Here is an 18942-nt window from a genome sequence, read left to right as displayed (position 1 = left end):
ATTTGAACTCATGACCTTCCAAAGAGCAGTCGGTGCTCTTCCCCGCTGAGCCATCTCACCAGCCCCAGCCAGTGTTCTTAACTGCTGAGCCATCTCTGTCCAGCACTTTTATCCCATCTGCCTTGTTAAGTAAAAACAGCTTCTAGGAAAAGAAAAAAAGCTGTAACAACTCCAGAAGAAGGAGGCTACATATTGCATTGTGGACAATGCATTGGATTGCATGGAAAAAAAATAATGAATTTTCCCGTGGTACTGGCAATTGCTAGCTGCTCTATACATTTAGTGAATCAAATTGTTAAAGCAGTTTGTACATCTTCATAGGGGTCAGGTGACAAAGTCAGCGCATTAATGGAAAACGGTGATGTTAACACTCCTAATCCCTTTGGGACAATTCCTCGGGGATATGTCATACCAAGATGACATGCAGTCTCTCCACCATTCTAACACAGACAAATTCCCCTTTAATCTTGCTCCAGATGTCTATTTCTCCTAATGAGCAACAGTCGAAGAAGTTAGCTAGAGTTGAGGCTCTTATGCCATAGACCTTCACTGTGCTTTAACATTAACCAGCCTCAGGACCAGACCTCGGCAGAGTGATAAGCAGAGTTCCTGCCTTTCTCTGGACCCCAGACTCATGGAGTGCAATGCAGATCAAGCTGGGCTGATCCCCACCATTTACGTTTACATAAAATCTGGGCATGGGCACATACCTGTAATGTTAGTACTTGGAAAGCCAAGAAAGGCGGGACATGAGTCTGAGGCTAGCCTGGATGACAAAGTGAAGACTCAAATAATAAGTAAATAAACCTACATAAGAGTGTACGCATTGACACTTTTTCTCTTGGAGAGAGGAAGGAGGTTTGGAGGCTTATGAAACTCACAGAAACTTACAGAACTCTTAAGATCCCTCTAGAGTGTTACAGAAACAGTAAATGACTGCTATAGGAGAAGAGTCTTCAGCTGTGTGCGTTCTGCAAGTTATACAGGAAATCCAAGGGACACAGCTCTCAGGCTCTCATGATAACAGCTCCCATGTTCCTGGTAGTAACCTTCTTCAAGTAGCCCCTTACCCACTCCTCTGCTTGACTGGAATCCTTTCTCTGGTGTGCTGTGAGGCTATCTGGAGTGAGTAGGCATTTCTGTGTCGGTCCTCAGGGGAAAGTCAGGCAATCTGTCATCATCCAGTTGCGCATAGGCAGATGACATGGAGGTAAATCTCCACTGTAGGAAGCGTGCTTGTGTATCAGTGGTTGTGGTCTCTCTAAGGAAAACTGGGCATGAGCAGTTGCTACCTAGGAACGTTCAAGACAGGAGTAAAGCGAGACTGACAGCCGGAGCGTGGGAGCCCCGAGGAGGGAGGACGAGAACAGGCTTTCTAAATGTGATTCTAAGTTGCATCTTAAAAGGAAAAACATCTGCCAGTCAGGTGTGGGGGAGACAAAAGGAACATCCTATCCCAGCAGGGAATGGCACAGATGGTGTCAGGAAAGCTGGATATGGCATAGCTGCGCTCCACAAGGCATCTGGTAGAGTAATGTAAAAAGGACAGGGCACAGGTAGAAAGAGGCACTGGAAAGTCCACACTGCAGATGGCAGTGAGCATCGTGGGTCCAGCAGGCTAGGGTTTCACACTATAGGAGTGGCTGCATATGGAGAGGAGAGACCATGTGACAAGAGATGCTTTTATAAAGCTCATTCTGCCACTGGAGGGTAAGCTGAAGTGTCCTGGAAAGGTAAGCTGGCTTAGCAGATAAAGGCATTTGTCCCATTAGACAGATGCCCAGAACCCACAGTGGAAAGACAGAACTGAGTAGAAGTTGTTCTCTGACCTCCACCCTTGTGCCGTGGCACATGCACACCCACACTTAGTAAACGAAGAATATAAATTATTGTTTAAAGCTATCTGGAGTGGAGGCAGTTTTAGAAGACATATGTTATTGTAAGAGAGAGGAACTCAGAAATGCACGAGGGCAGGAATGGAGGCAGCTGATGTCTGGAGTGCTGGCGGCTAAGTACAGTTTATTGAATGCCCATACCTAGTGCTGGCATTACCTCACCCTCTGGCTTCATTTGCCCTTACTCCCTGGGAGTAGGCGCTATTAAGGATTTATTATTCCAGGACATTCACAAGTGCCTACGAGGGTCATGCTCCACCCATTTTACCTCAGCCCCAGCTCTGTCTCCTTCATTTCCAGTAGCTGCACTGGCTACTTCCTGACTCTCACCACAGAGACTCCGAAGCCCCTAATGCTCTCTGCCTGTGACTTTTCCCCCAAGAGTGTGAATGACACGCTTTCATGACACACAGTATGATATCCCTTCTAAGAAGCTTTTGTAACCCACCTGATCTAAACATGCCCCTTCGAGGCTGGAGAGATGGCTCAGAGGTTAAAAGCACTGGCTGTTCTTTGAGAGGATTCCTGTTCAATTCCCAGTACCCACATGACAGCTCACAATTGTAACTCCATTTCAAGGAAATCTGACACTCTCTTATGACAAGAAAACAGTAATAATAAAAAGCCCTTTCATATCTCTAATGTTCTTGCTTAGCTTCTAGGATTTTCTAGAATAGTCACTCCATAACGTAGGAGCTTCTCTTGTCATACTCATGACTAAACTCTAGAACGGCATCCAGCTCCACACGTATATACTGACTGAATTCTCCATTTAGCATCCTTAGTCCAAAGTTTTTAAATCTGAAGTACTCTAAATACTAGAAGAAAACAAATGGAGAATTTCATCACAGAAATTTGTGCACCAAGTTATTAAAAATACTGCACATTATTTGAAATTATCTCAAGGCCATGTATATGAAATATATGTGAGTTTCATGTTTGGACTTGATTCCCATCTTTAGTACATTACATCATATAAGGATTTTAAAACTTCTAAAATCTGAACCATTTCTGGATCCAGACAGTTCAAGTGTGGGATACACAAGCTGTACTGCTGTTACCACAAACGGTAACACATCAGCCCTTCTTCACAGCCCTGGTATAACTGACTAAGCCCTCATCATGTATTTGACATATATGGTTTTCCTCGTCTTACAGACAAAGAAACTGGAATACAAAAGCTGGCTAACTTATTCAAGGTCACACAACTTGCAAATAGCAGAACCCAGATTCAAATTTTGGGCTACAGAGTGTATGCTCTTAGCACGTGGGCTAAACCGGCTCTCTAAGACCAAACTTGACAAATGACATATGTGTGGCTGGGGCTGGGAAACTTAGGACTCTGACTTGGTAACTCTCTGAACTGGAAGCCTGAGTCCCAGACAAAGCCAAATCCCTGTAAGTGAGGTCAAGAGGCAGTGGAAGAGATCTTAGGGGTAGAATTCCCTCTAGAACAGAGGGTATTCTGTACCTCTACAGAGGGTAGTGGGAAGCATTGATCTGTGGCACGGCTAGCTAGGCACCAGCTGTGTGTGCGCTGTCTGGCTTCCAGTGTGTAGAGCACAATGTTTGTTACTGAGCTGCCTGGAGTTTATCTTCCCATTTGCAAAGCATCGATTCAAGTGCCCACGCAACAGGATTCCCGAGACGACTCAACAGAGACGGTGTGGACCAAAGGCAGATGTTCAGCAGGTGTGCATTCCCTTGTCTTCTCTTGTATCTCTGCTCACATGAAAAAGCCAAGATTGCTGAGAAAATAGACCATTAGGAGGAGGAAAGGGAAAAACTCTTTTGGGTCCAATTATACAACCATTCCACAGCTTAATAAAATATGAATCTGCCCTATCATTATCTGGACTCTTAGAGTTATTGTGATAATTAAATGAAGGATTAATAAAAGTAGGTTCAATTTTAAATTAGCACATAATCTGTTGTTACTTTGTTTATCATATGTTTCTGTTTACTGTAGATTGAGTATAAGTATACTTAAGGTTTCTCTCTGGTTAAGTTATTATTTATTTATTTAGGTTAGCATAGAAAGAAATGAGCGTCACTGTGACATTTCATACACATATATCATTGTGCACATATGTTTGAGTTTCCAGCGATCAAACACAGGGCCTTGAGCATCCTAGGCAACCCCTCTAGCACTGTATGACAGGCCAATGCACTTGGTGCTTTATCACTCCTCCCCAGCCATGTTTTGTTATGTTAAATTTCCTCATCTATACATTGGGAACAGTAGCACTCCTTTTTTATAGGATTCTTATAGACACTGAAGGAGATCAAGCATGAGGTTCTCTTGCAAACTAAGTATGTTCACACACAATGAAGTCACATTATGATTACAAGGTTTTGTTTGTTTGGTTGGTTGGTTGGTTTGGTTTTTCAAGACAGGGTTTCTCTATGTAGCCCAGGCTGTCCTGGAACTCACTCTGTAGACCAGGCTGGCCTCGAACTCAGAAATCTACCTGCCTCTGCCTTCCAAGTGCTGGGATTAAAGGCATGCACCACCACTGCCTGGCTGATTACAAGGTTTCTATAGCTTTGGGGAGGTGCATTATTCCCTGTGTAGGCTAACTCAATTACACTCTTCATATGTGCATGTATATGTGTGTATATATGTGTGGAAATATGTACAGATACGTTTTATATTTAGGGACATGTGTGTGTGTGTGCACATATATATTGCATATATTTAGGAAGCTTCTAAGTTTCCATGTGGTTTTTTTTCAAACATCCTTAGAGTTAGGTACACCTCCTCCTACACCCTAACTTTCCCATCCCACTTCCTACTCGAACTTCCCTTCTCATTTAGGTTGCCAAAAAAGAAACCCAGTGTGTGGAATACATCCCTCCAGTTGTTGGTCAGGGATATCCTAGAGACCCTCAAAATAATACAGGCTCCTGTCATTGCTCTTGGTTGCCTACAGAGCTTAATGGTAAGGCCCTATTACAAAAGACACACTTCAGCCACAGGTCATGGAGAGATAGCGTTGATACTGACCAGGAAGCTTCCTCCCTTCTGGCTGGCTTCCATAGTATTAGAAGGTGCTATGTAGGCCTCTGAAAGGAAGGGAATTCATCAACAGTCCTACCCAGCTGTGACTCCTGTGAACTACAGCAATAACTGACAGGGCAATATATGCTCATGGATATGAACATAGCATAAATGTTATAAAGGTAAACCAACTGCCTTCTAATGGCTTTAAGACCCATTTCCCAGGAAGAAACGCATGCCTGTGACTGTGAATCTGGCTAAGAACCAATGGTTGTAAAGCTCACAGGCCACAGGGTGAACCCATTATTTCTTTGCTAAATTGACTCTCTAAATCTGAATTTCTTTTCTTATGGATGAATGTGGCTCTCAGACCTCATCAAAGACATTTCTTTGTGCAGTGGAATATGGAAACTTAAAAATTGATCAAAGTGCAGAGAATGAATACCTGCAAGGTGCTTTGCCACAAATGAGACAATCACTCTCATCCACCACCCACCCATCCACCAGTGAAAGCTCAGAGACTGTTGTGGAAGAAAGGGTGGAAAATTTGTAAGTGTTAGAGGTTTCAATTGGGGAAATTCGAAGACACATCATTTCTGGGACATGACAATTCTACTCATGAACTCACAGTAGCTATGGATGACTAAGACCGCCACAAGATCACAGCATTCCAGCACAGGTTGGGGAAGGGTGGCTCCACAGGCCCTGCCCCTCACAGAGGAGCTGTTGACCTGTGATGGTTTCTGGGAGAGGGACCGTCAATTTTCTTTAAGGATGTAGCTCCTGTTAGGTTGACCATTTTCTGGTAGATTGCCCCAGAACCAGAAGCATATATTGGAGTCAAGGTTATAAAAAACAAAACAAACACTATACAATTGGAAGCAGGCAGGGAGGTAAGGAATGGATCTGGGAGAAGTTAGGGAGAGGAATGGAGTAATTATGATTGAAACACATTGTTATATGCATGTATGAAATTCTCAAAGAAATAATTAAAATAATATATATTAAAAATAAATAGTTTCTGAAGGAGAAAGATGGGATGATGAGGTTATACCTTTCCCACAAAAATAAATTTCCAAGTTGTAATTTTTGAGGTTGTTAAAGCCACATAGGTGGTTTCCTTCTAACACCAAGGAGACAGGCGTGTGCTTCTGTCTGTCCTGCACCCTGGCCCCGTGCCTTTAGTTTCAGGGTAGAACAATGACCAAGAAAGTTATGTCAGCCCTTTTCAGTCCTTGGCTTTATTACTGACGGGAATATGGGCAAAGAAGAGCCAGTGTGCAGTCAGTCCTCCATGCTCTTCCCTTCCTCCCAGAGAAGCCAAACCAAGTAAAGCTGGAGCTATTTCTGGCCTGTCTGACACAGTGTGGAGAAAATCTGCCCACGGGAAGCTCAGACATAGCAAGACAGAGACAGAGAGACCAGCACATTCATGTTGCCCAGGACAGGTCTAGTTCTAGCCATTAAAGTCCCAGTCCCTGTACCCTGTCCCTCAGATTTGGGCAAACATGGAGGGCCGGCTGGTCGCCTCATGGAGAGAGGATTCTGTAAGAAAGATACTGAACACTTTGTTTTACCCCTTGAGCCCAATTGATGTGGAGGCCAAGCCAGACCTTTGGGATGCACCTTCATGAGTTAAGCCCTGGGATTTATTTAAGCTACTTTGAGCTGTGTTGCTGGTGTAGAAATTGAGCCAAAAGGAGATACCCCAAAAAGATACCAGACAGCAAGGAAGTCCACTTATCCTTAAGACAAAGGGGGTTTTTAGAAGAGTTTACCAAGCAAACATCCATCCTCAAGGAATGCAAGTTTCCAAGAGACATTCCCCCGGTAGAGAGGATCTCCCCCACCCGTCCTGAGAGTCACAGGTGTCTTCTCCTAACTGGGAGAAAAGATCAATAGAAACTAAAGAACAATGAACAAGATAAAGTGTAACTACCCATGTTGTAAATTGTAACTTTGTAAGTTGTAAAACTCTGTTCTGAAACGGTATAAAAGCTTAGAGCCTTGTTTCCTCTTGGTCTCTCTGGTCACCATTACAGAGTTGACCCTGGTATACCACTTTCAATTAATAAATTAACCTCATGCTTTTGCAGCGGGTCTCTTTCTTGGTTCTTCGAGAATGGGGTTACCCACGCCGGTTATTACACTGGCACTCGCAGCCTAAAATGCTAACACACTCTCCCAAAGAATGGGTCACAATAAAGCTAGCAAGATAAATCAAAGTAGGAAACACGTTATTTTTAGAATTTAAAATATGAGGAGGATCATGTGATCTCTTCTAAAGTGGAGATCGTTTGTTTGACAAAGAAGCATTGAAATGTGCATACACAAACACACACACACACACACACACACACACACAAATGGGGGTGGGGGAGAAGCAAATAAGAACACTGTATAAGGGAAACAATCACCACAGAGAAAGGTCAGATCTGCAAATGACTCCTAAGAACAAATAAGGCAGTTTGGGGAGGGGGAAGTAAGAAGCCTAAGTAACTTGATCTTTTTCTTAGAATCAGACCTGCCCTGAAGGGAGAAAAGACAACTTAGCTCTCCCAGCAGGCTGTGGAAAAACTACATCAGCTAACACTTCCATAGATGGGGAATCGTTTCACAAGGCTTGAGCCAGAAATCTTCGGGAGGAGCTTGGGGGTGGGACGCTTCCACGGGAGAGATCTCTCATAGCATGCGGGTGCCTTGCCTGCCTTCATTTCCAGCCCCCACCCCCAAGTACAACAAAGCACAACACAACACGCCATGGTCATACAGTGCTACATGGCCATTTAGAGCTACAAGGCCTCTAGAGCTCTTTCTTGGGCAGGCAAACGAGAACAGGGCAGAACTGGAAGTGCTGGAACCCGCCTTCCTCCCTCCCCCCCCAGCCTCTCCTCAAGGTGGCAGGTAACAGAGCGCACAGCAAGTGATGGATGACAAGACAGGTGGCCTCCACACCTGAAGCTCCCTAGTGTCAGCAACCTGGGATCCCAGTGGGCCTCCTCTGAGAGGGCTGCCAGAAGGGACAAGGTCGGCTCCCCAACTTGCACGAGAGCCACCTAAGAATAGCAGACATGCTCCCTGGAGTTTTGAAGAAGGGCTGAGACTGGGACCCTTGGACCTTTTTGGGATCATCCCAAGCATCTTATCTTCCCTTCCTCCTCTCTCCTCTAGTCCTCTTTTTTTTCCTCTACTTACTAGTTCCCAATCCCCGCCTCCTCTCCAGCCTCTCCTCCCTGCCCCCACCCTCCTTTCCCCTTCTGCCCCTCCCTTCCATCACCCTCTCTCTCCTCTCCCTCCTCCCAATTCCCTCTTCTGCCCCTTCTCTTCATCCCATTCCACCTGTCTCTCCTTCTTTTTCTCCCTTTCCCCATCTTTTTCTTAAGGGCCTCGCCTACTAGGCAAGGGTCCTACCACTGAGCTACACTTCCAGCCCTCTACCTTAAAGTAGCATCTCAATTTTATCCCTCATTCTTAAGCGTTCTCATTCTGACTCACGCTGTTCTTCCCTAGTTCTTCAACTTTTGTTTATTTGTTTTGTTTTGAGACAGCATTTCTCTGTGTAGCCCAAGTTGTCCCGGAACTCACTCTGTAGACCAGGCTGGCCTCGAGCTCTGCCTTCCCACACGGAAGTTCCTCAGTTTTCTAAGAAGGTGAGATCACCCGGTCTGGCTAATTTTGGGCCAGCCCTTAAGCTGTTTTTACTTGTTGTTTGGTATTTTCGAGACAGGGTTTCTCTGTGTAGCCTTGGCTGTCCTGGAACTCACTCTGTAGACCAGGCTGGCCTCAAACTCAGAAATCCACCTGCCTCTGCCTCCCAAGTGCTGGGATTAAAGGCATGTGCCACCACCGCCGGCTTGTTTCTCTGTATTAAGGACGGAAACCATCAGGCATGTGCCAGTCCAGCACCATACCATTGAGCTACATCCCAGCTCAGACACCATTTCTATTGCAGTGATTAAAAAATTAAGAAATCCTGGGTAGTGGTGGTGCATGTCTTTAATCCCAGCACTTGGGAGGCAGAGGCAAGTGGATTTCTGAGTTAGAGGCCAGCCTGGTCTACAGAGTGAGTTTCAGGACAGCCAGGGCTACACAGAGAAACTCTATCTGGAAAAACCAAAACAAACAAACAAACAAAAAACCAAAAACAACAAACAAACAAACAAAAGCCCCTAAGAAATGAGCTATTCTCTCCACAGAATTACAACTCAAGAACCAAGAAAACAAGAGAGGAGTGATGTCACGTGACCCAGGGCTGTCTCTGTAGGAGCCTTTCAGCCTCTTGAATGATTCATACTTTGTTTTCTGACACCATATCAGATGCCACCAAACCTCTCAGTCATATTTCTCCTGGGAATGCTTTGGGGAAGTGATACATTTGGGCAGTGTCCTTCCAACACAAACCCTTTGCAGTCTCCAGGAGACAAGCAGGTGATGACTTTCAAGGAAGAAATAACACCGTTCAGACATGGACATAAAGCGTTGGCACTCAGGAGCGTCCCCTTTAAAAGGTGAAAAGGTGACACTGAGCTAGCTAATGGGATTAAAAGCTATCTGGGAGTACAGAAGCAGATACACTCCCTGAATTTTAAAGTGCAAAGATCATTCTGTCGTTTCAAATGCTGGAATTAGCCAAGCACACGATTACATTTTACATCGATTTGAAGATCGGAGAGTTCTTTTAATGGCTTGTTCTCTAATTCACTTGCAATTTGGGAAGGCCGCACCTAAGAAACAGGATTTCCTTTCTCTCCAAACCAGGATGCTCCCAACTGTCCAAGAAAGGAAGAAGGCAGAACCCCAGGAAGTGTCCTAGTATCCTGAAGTGCGTTCCACGCAGAGCAGTCAGGCCACTGGCAGGGGCTGCCCTTCCTTCTCGGGGAGCTGCTCAGCTGAGAAGCGGCCTCCCTCGGCTCCTGCAGGGAGACCAGCACCTCGGGCTCTGAGCACTGCCACTTGTATTACTACAGGTGCTGTGTGGGAGATCTGATGATGTTCTGGCACTGTATCTTCTGCAAAGGGTGCCACGAGTAGACCTGGACCTGGACCTGGACTGCCTGGACCTCAGTTTTGCAGCTAGAGATGAATGAATTTCCAACCTTTCCTTAAGGTTATACTTTGTCTCTGTGAGAAGGCAGATGCTAGCATACCCACACTAGACTCCTCAACCAAAGAGTTAGTTATTTTATTTTAACGATGGGGTATATCTAATAGCCTCAAACTTTTGGGCTCAAGGAACCCTCCTGCTCCAGCATCCGTACACTGGGATGACACTCTCCTAGTGATACTGGTCTTTTTTTTTTTCTTTCGAGACAGGGTTTCTCTGTGTAGCCCTGGCTGTCCTGGAACTCACTCTGTAGACCAGGCTGGCCTCGAACTCAGAAATCCACCTGCCTCTGCCTCCCAAGCACTGGGATTAAAGGTGTGCGCCACCACCGCCTGGCTTTTTTTTTTTTATGTGAGTACACTGAGCTGTCTTCAGACACACCAGCAGAGGGCGTCGGATCCCATTACAGATGGCTGTGAGCCACCATGTGGGTGCTGGGAGTTGAACTCAGGACCTCTGGAAGGGCAGTCAGTGCTCTTTACTGCTGAGCCATCTCTCCAGCCCTACTCTATACTGGTCATTCTTTATCTCTAGTCTTGTCTATTGACTGGTAGGGGAAAGGAAGGGGGCTGAGAAGAAAAGAGGGTTCTTCTGTCCTTGACTTTTTGGTACTGATTTGACATGGACCAAACTGACCACCTCTGGCTGAAGTAATCAGATATATTTAACAGAAACCAAAACCCAATCTCATACCTGCCTCTCTCTCTCTCTCTCTCTCTTTCTCTCTCTCTCTCTCTCTCTCTCTCTCTCTCTCTCTCTCTCTCTCTCTCTCCTTGTTTCTGAGGCAGGACCCTGATGGCTAAGCTGGCTGTCCTTGAATTCAAATCCTTGTTCCTCTCTTGAGTACTGAGATTACAAGCAGGTGCCAGCATCCCTGGCCTTCTCCTTTATTTAAAAAAAAAAAAAGAAAGAAAGAAAGAAGTCACAAGCCATAGTTTGGCAAAGTTACTTAATGACCTTATTACACTCAATATCATACCCAAGGTGCCCATGGCTAGACTCCAACTCTCATGAATTTTAAAAGAATACTGGAAATAGAAAGAAAATAAATATTTAAGTATGAAAATCGTCCTTTAAGTGCTTAATGTTCCCCAAATTACTTGCCAATGATAGAGACAGCAGCTCAAAGGTAAAAAGATGAGAGGGCATGCTGTGTGCTTCAGTTAGGTGGCTCTGCCAGTCCCATTGGCATTCAGAGACCAAACCCCCTGGTATTTTCCAGAACATGAGTCTGTTGATTGCCCAGCAAGCCTGGCTCTGCTGGCCCAGAGCACTTACCAGCATTCCTAACTTGGCGCTCCCCCAATGGCAGAACAATGATTGCTTTTCTGTCTGCGTAACAGTGCGGTCTAGTTCATTAGCAATCCACTTTGTCTTTTTCACTGAGTCCAAAGCAAGCCGTTGCCTTCCAAAGAAATGCCGTGACGTTTTATATATGTTTTGAGGATTGTGATTCCAGGGCTCGTGAGATGGCTCAGCAGGTTACGGCACCTGATGCCAAGACTGACCCACGTGGTGAAAGGAGCAAGCCAACTCCCAAAAGCTGTCCTCATTACCACACTTGGGGTCACAGTATGTGCCCCAAGAAGTTAAAGAGAGCTAATGAAGCCCTGTGGTCCCCCACTCCACTGTGATCACAGTGGAGAAAAACGCTTTGTGCATTTTACTGTTAATGTGGCTGTGTTCATTGGATTATTGAGGGCAAGTGGCCAAACTTGGTTTCTTGGGGTACAGAGGATGACAATGTGGCATCCACATCTCTGCAGTGGCACACTCTGCACTCCCCTACACAAAATAAATAAAAGTAAGCTGGTCAGTGGTGGCACACTCCTTTAATCCTAGCACTTGGGAGACAGAGGCAGGTGGATTTCTGAGTTCGAGGCCAGCCTGGTCTACAGAGTGAGTTCCAGGACAGCCAGGGCTACACAGAGAAACCCTGTCTCGATAAATAAATAAATAAATAAATAATAAAAATAATCTATCTAGTCACTTATGAAAGGTAAAACATTTTGATGAAAAAAAACAACTGGACTTGTCTTGGAATATCATTATTTGTATGAAGTAAAAGAATTTTTTTATAAAATTTATTTTTAAAATGTTGTGTGTATGTGAGTATGCTGTACAAATACTTGCATGGAATTGTAGGTAGCTGTGGAGGCCAGAGTTAGAGTCTGGAACTGGAGTTTCAGATGGTTGTAAGAGATCCTATATGGGTGTCAGGAATTGAACTCTGGTCCTCTGGAAGAGTAATATGTGGTCTTAACTGCTGAGCCATCTCTCCATCCCCAAGATATGTGTGTGTGTGTTACATGTGCATGTGTATTATGCACATGTGCATGTGTGTTACATGTACATGCTTGTTTTACATGTGTGCCTGTGTGTTACATGTGTCTCTGAGTAACATATATAACACACACATGTGTCTTATATGTGTTTATGTTACATGCATGTTTGTGTGTTGCATGTGTGTCTGTGTTACATGTGTCTGTGTATTACATATATAACACCTGCTTTGTGTTATATGTGTGTTCATTATAGGTTTGCATGTGTCTGTGTTACATGTGTGTATGTCTGTGTTACATTCGTGTGTTAAATATGTGTATGTTGTGTGTCTGTGTGTGTGTGTGTGTGAGTGTGTGTGTGTGTGTATCACACAATGTAATGATACTTGCATGAGTTCAAATACCTCTCAGCATTCTGGGTTTTCCACAGTTGTGACCCCATACATAGTAAAGCCCCATATTTTGCCCTTCATTCACTCAACACCTGCTTTTCTACACTCTTCCATCTAATGTGAACCTACTGAACAGTTGCTGTGTGATATAATCCCAGAGGGTACAGCAGTCATCAAGACAGAACATGACCTCAACTTTATGGAGCACCTACAGAAAAGATGAGCAGCAAATCCATGCAGATCAATATGTATGTTTGCTCTACATTGTGAGTCTGCAGGGAAAACTGGGCAGGGGTGTGGCCCATGGCTGTGGGTGAGGGAGGGGCAGGCAGTGGAGAGGAGTTAGAGTAGCCCTCCTCTGAGAGCTGAGGTCTGTCAAGTGAGAGCCAAAGTGCTCTAGGGGTAGGCAAGAGGGCAGCCCTGACAAAGATTTTGGGCTAAGAGGATTTCTGACAAATTAGTGGAGAAGAAAAACTTCTAGAATGAGCTAAATACAGGTCTAAGAGATGACTATGACAGACATAAGCTGCGGTGCTGCACAGGAAGGCATTGCTTGGGAGTGGTCCTACAAAGCATCATGTGCATTCAGAAAGTACAGGGTGAGGATTCTACACTGCAGTTTACATCTCTATTCTCTATTTTTAAAGAGGCAGATTATTCCAAAGTCCTTTAAACACAGCCACCCATCAGCATCCCTAGGGGATTGGTGCCAGGCTCCCTTTGGGTGATGAAAACCTGCAGATGAGTGAGTCCTTTGTATCAAATGGTGCAATGTTTTCATATAATCTATGGATACCCTTCTGTATACTGGCATGTTCTCCACATGACTGTAACACCTAACTCAGTGTAAACGCCATGTGATAATTGTTAAACTGCATTGTTTAAAAAAAAATCACATGGGGCAGTGGTGGCACACGCCTTTAATCCCAGCACTTGGGAGGCAGAGGCAGGTGGATTTCTGAGTTCGAGGCCAGCCTGGTCTACAGAGTGAGTTCCAGGACAGCCAGGGCTATACAGAGAAACCCTGTCTCGAAACAAAACAAAACAAAACAAAACAAAAAAACAAAAAAATCACAAGGAAGTTTACACACACTCAATATAGACACCTGTTAGTTTTTTTCCCCGAATATTTTCCATGCAAGATGGGTTGAACCCTGAAATGTGTCACTTGTGGATAAAGGGGTCTGTGGGCCTCTCCTTTGCATGAAACATGGACTCTCACATACCTGGAATCCTATTGAGTGTCACCCAGAAATGCTCATCGGGACTGAAAGTATCTTTGGACCAATGGAGCAAATCAACCGCTCTTGGGTCATGGAGAACAAAGTTAGCAAACTCTCTCGACAGGGCGACATAGGCGGAGCCAAAATAAATGGTGAGGTTGTGGGGAGGTGGAGGCTTCAGAGCGGTGGTTCTGATCACATAGGAAAGCTCTTTGCTCAGGTACTCCCGGTGGACGTACCTGGTCCTTCCAATCGCGTGAGCTGGAGGCAGCACCCCCGGAGTGAGATTCTTCCCCTTAAGTCCTTTCAGGTACTGAACTATCTCCTTGTTGGTTTTCAGGGGGAAGTCTTGTCCACAGGTGTTGATGGCGTACTTCCAGGGGACCTCGGAGGTGGACAGATCTTTGATGCAGTTCAGGTCTGCCTGGAGCCGGGATATCCCACCATAGACCACCGGCTCCATCTTAGAAGCCAGAAAGGCATTGGGGAAGCAGCTCACTAACTGTTCTACGGCACCTTTGAATTCGGCTGTTGCCTTTTCGTCCACGTGAACACAGTAGATATTTTGAGGCATGAAGATTGCTCTGAAGAGCCTCGCGAAAGTGTCAAAATTGTGATGGATGACCATGACATATGCCAAAGGAAAATCGAGCTCTTCCTGAGATAAAGGGGCGGTGATATAGTGGCTTTGGGTCACATATTCTGTGCAAGAAGACTTCTCGTGAATCATTAGTTTGTTTCTCCACAGGAACAGGCTTTTCCCGTTGATGAAGGATGTGCACACCTGAGCCAACATCACGGAGTCTGAGATGTTCAGCTTCTGGTAGCTTTGATCTCCCCCAAAACTTAACACGTAGAGCACAATAAAAACGATGACAGTAGTCACAGACACTATGAAGAAGTAGCGCATGGACGGAGGCATGCCTCAAAGAGGGTTTCGATGTCAGAGTCCGACAAGCTTTGCAAATCCTTCCCTAGAGTTACTTTTTCTTGGGAGCTCTCGCTGTGGTACATGCTCCAGTCACTATGAATTTAGACCGATCCCTCCCCAGACTTACTTTTTCCTGGGAGCTGTCGCTGTGGCACACGCTCCAGTCACTGTGAATTCCGGCCGTTTCATCTCCCGGAGCCCAGCAGCTGGCTCTCTCCACGAGCTGATATTAGAATCTGATCCCGCCTCTCTCTCAAACCTCCTTTGTCTAAAGGCTGCCAGCAGGTTGCCGAAGCCCAGCCTTTTCCTCGTCCTCTGGCCTCCCGATTTGCATCTGCTGACTTTTACTTTCCCTGCTACCTCTTTTTCAATTGAGTTTCTCACCTCCCCTCTCGTTCCTTTCCTTCATGGGTCTCTCCTAGTTCTTTCTCCTCGTGTCACAATCAGCACGGCAAAACCTAAAGTGGATGGGATGAGCCAGGCTAGGCGTGCGAAGGGCTTCCTACCTTCCTCCACTGCCTCTCTCGTCAGCTCAGTTGCTTACTCTCCCGGAGCGCCAGGTTAACAACCCAGGGGATCTAAAACAGCCTCGGTTCTGTTAGTTGCTGTTCCGGGAGACTCTACTCGAATGACACAATCTGAAATAAAAGTACACCTCCTCCATCCCAGCTCCATTGTAATGTTTTCTGGCCCCACCCCACCAGTTTCCAAAACAAGAGCTCCCAGGAGGAGGAGTTCCGGTCCTAAGGGATCTGACAGGGCAGAGGGGGGTCGGGGGAGGGGGGTGACTTTGACTAGAGCTCCCCTCTCGTCGTACTCCGGCCTCTGCCCCGGTGTTACAGAATGGGCCAGTAAGTAGTGAACTGTACCGTCTAATTTGGATGAGACCTGAAGGCTTCACAGAAAAGAGCTTGAATCAAGGCCGCAAAGGACGTTCAGATCTACATCTAAACAAAGAACGTTAAGGCTTTAAGCACTCAGAGACCACTCTAAAGCTCTCCTATCTCCATGACTTTATAGTCAAAACAAAACAAAACAAAAAACAGGGTCTCAGGCAATCAATTCTCAGGCAATTTCTGAGGGCTGGAACTTACAACGTAGCAGAAGCTAGCTAGCTCTGAAACCCTGATCCTCCAGCCCCTACCTCCCAAGAGCTGGGCTTTCAGGATTTACACATTCACATCCAACTTTCCACCTCCTACATTTAGATGCAGTTTTAAGCGTCCTCTTGACTGCTGGCTGCCTTTCCATTTTCCTTCACTATTTGTCTGCACTTCACAAGCGAGAGTCCATACCCTATGGGTTGACTTGCAGTGGGAGATGAGTTTTCATTCCAGCCTGTGAAGAGTGTCCTTCGCTACCCAGTCTCCCTTCTGCATAGTCTAGACTAGCACAGCATGCAGATCCCTTCCTACCAGTAGGAACTTGACATTCCAAGCACCCAGACTCCAGCCCCACGGCATGCCTTCTTCTGAGATGGAGTTTCATTCTTCCAGGTTTTATTTACATGTTTTGTTTTTCCTGCTTACATATTATTTTTCTTTCCTCTTACTAAACTCTCCCTGCACCTGCCTCAAACAAATATTCTGAGAAACCCTCCCCTGGGTCTTTAGGTCAGTTGTAAAAGAAATTGCAGCCATTTTGTAAAGCGGCTCACTCTCCTTCCATTATCTTCTTTGGTGTAGGGCAAAGGACAGTTCAATCTCTGGCTTCATCCTTTTTCCAAAAATAACACTGTTAAATATTAGGTTATTACGTCTGCTGTGTCTAAACAACAGAGGGTAATTTTGGCATCAGTAATTTCATTCTGGCACTGCCTTCGGCTTAGAATGAATGCTGAAATAGTTGCAGCCTGACAAAGCATTCAGTATACAGATACATAACTTAATTAGGGTAACTGAATCTGTTTACATTACCCTTTCCAAGTGGCCAATAGCATGGAGGTTCAGATTTGCACAGACTGGGGTGGATAAACATTAATGACATTACTTTATTAAGATACACAGATACTGCCCAAAATACGAATTCTCAGAATGCTTCTGAAGTCAACCCAAGACTGCCAATGGCGCTGTTTACAGTACAAAAATGTAGTGATTGCTCCTCTTTTGCCTGCCCTTGAACCAATTTTCCCAACTCCCAGGTCCTGGATTACAAATCCCTATAGGAGAATGTTTTGCAAAACTGGCTATCATGTTAGAGGATGCCTGTTACCTCTAATATGTTACTTCTGATCAGGCTGCAGTCCAGCCTGCTTATTCAGAATGGAGACTGTGAGCTTTTTACTATTGAAACAGGATGCCTCAGCCTTCCCTACCTGCCTTTTTCTTCAGTCAAGGGCAAAGTTGATACTTGCAGCTCTTAGCAACCATGCCCTGGGTCCCCACTTTGGAAGCAATTACTATTGAACTAGCCAATTAATCAGGCTAGACAAGTCTTATCCTTCCCTGGGGCCATCTTAAAGACATTGTCTCTGTTGCACACAGAACCCTTTATGTGGTGAACGCTACTCAAGACTTCTTTCTGAGGGCTGGATAGATAGTTCAGTGGTAGAACACTTGTTCAGTACCCACGAGGGCCCTGGGTTCAATACCTAGTACAACAAGGGGAAAATACACACACACACACACACACACACACACACACACAGAGAGAGAGAGAGGGAGAGAGAGAGAGAGAGAGAGAGAGAGAGAGAGAGGGAGGGAGAGAGAGAGAGAGAGAGAGGGAGAGAGAGACTTATAAGCTATTAAGCTATATAGAACACAGCTCCAAAATGTAGAGAGTACTGTTTATTATTGTTTATTTGAAACAACAGAAAACTTGGAACCTAATACAGTCATGCTATCCCAGCGCTTTGGAGACTAAAAACAGGGAAGATATCAAGTTCAAGGCCAGCCTGGGCAACTTAATGAGACCCCCATCTCAACACAGAAATTAAAATAGAAATTTAAAAAGAGAGAGGGAAGTGAGAGAATAATAAAATGCAGTTTAAAAGGTTTTAAACTGGGTTGGAGAGACAGCTCAAGCCACACGATGCGTGAGGAGGCCCTGAGTTCAGTCCTCAGCACTGCCAAAAAAAGAAGGAAAGAATTAAAAGCAATCGATCAATGGAGAATGAGAAGGCCTGTCCTTTTGACATTCAGTACCTTTGGCCTTTCCTTAAAAGAAGGACAAGATAGAGCTCACCTGATTCTGTGAAACCCTAAGGAAAAAAGCAAGATAGAGGCAAATCAAAAAAATAATGAATAAAAGCAAGAACTGAAAGCTGCTACTTGCCTCACCCAGTCAGCTGTGAGGGAGGCAGGAAAGACCTGGGTGCTGTGCAAAAGCAAAGCAAACAGTTTGGGCTTAATCCTGTTACTCAGAAGCTCGCAGAAAAAGATCACGTGAGGAACACCTCCAGGCAAGACAGGGCGGCTGACTGGTGGAAGCTTTCTGGCTTGCTCCCCACACACATCTTCCCTCTGCTGAGCTTCAGGTACTGACACACACACACACACACACACACACACACACACACACACTCCTCATTATGATTTCCTAATTGGTCTGAGACTTGTTCTTCATCCCCAATTAATCATTATTCTTTACTCAGGGAAGAGCTTGAGAAGGCACGGGTTCATACAGAAACACCAGATTAGTAAAGTTACATAGTAGCAGCCGGGCGGTGGTGGCACACGCTTTTAATCCCAGCACTTGGGAGGCAGAGGCAGGCAGATTTCTGAGTTCCAGGCCAGCCTGGTCTACAGAGTTCCAGGACAGCCAGGGCTATACAGAGAAACCCTGTCTCGAAAAAACCAAAGGGTAAAAAAAAGTTACATAGTAGCAAAAAAGGTACTAGGAGAGGATTGGTTGGCTGGGCTGTAAATTTAATGGAGTTACATTGAGGGGGATTCAAGTTAACCAGGCAGAAAGGGCTGACAGAAGGAGGTGAACTCAAATGGGTGCTTAGGGCTTCTCTTTGGAAGGACACTTTTATATAGTTTGCTTAAAAGTTTGATTTCATGATGTGGCCCTGTCTTTGAGTAGTAGCCCAGGCCAGCCTAGAAGTCTTTTTTCTTTCTTTCTTTCCTTCTTTCTTTTTTTTTCCCTTTTTTTTTTTTTTTTTTTTTTTTTT

General features: G+C 45.1%; 1 protein-coding gene across 4 annotated transcripts in view; it reads right to left on the bottom strand.

Annotated features, from left to right (window-relative positions):
• The window catches only part of LOC116081738 (N-acetyllactosaminide beta-1,6-N-acetylglucosaminyl-transferase), a 103191-nt gene that overhangs the window by 56922 nt on the left and 27327 nt on the right, over positions 1–18942 (bottom strand). Inside the window, exons 1-2 of one of the 4 annotated variants that reach the window (XM_031358389.1) lie at positions 13901–15532; positions 10774–11785 (exon numbers count right to left, since the gene is read on the bottom strand). The exons of 1 other annotated variant lie outside the window; for it this stretch is intronic. In XM_031358389.1, coding sequence (XP_031214249.1) covers positions 11685–11785; positions 13901–14819 — 1020 coding nt within the window. In that variant the 5' untranslated portion in view covers positions 14820–15532 and the 3' untranslated portion in view covers positions 10774–11684. Of the gene's footprint in view, positions 1–10773; positions 11786–13900; positions 15533–18942 lie in introns of those variants that run through there. 2 more of the 4 variants (XM_031358390.1, XM_031358387.1) reach the window with 2 other exon arrangements.

Source organism: Mastomys coucha, unplaced genomic scaffold, assembly GCF_008632895.1.
Source record: "Mastomys coucha isolate ucsf_1 unplaced genomic scaffold, UCSF_Mcou_1 pScaffold7, whole genome shotgun sequence".
Lineage (NCBI taxonomy): Eukaryota > Metazoa > Chordata > Mammalia > Rodentia > Muridae > Mastomys > Mastomys coucha.
The sequence above is the reverse complement of the archived record's forward strand: the minus strand, read 5'-3'. Positions and strand labels throughout refer to the sequence as shown.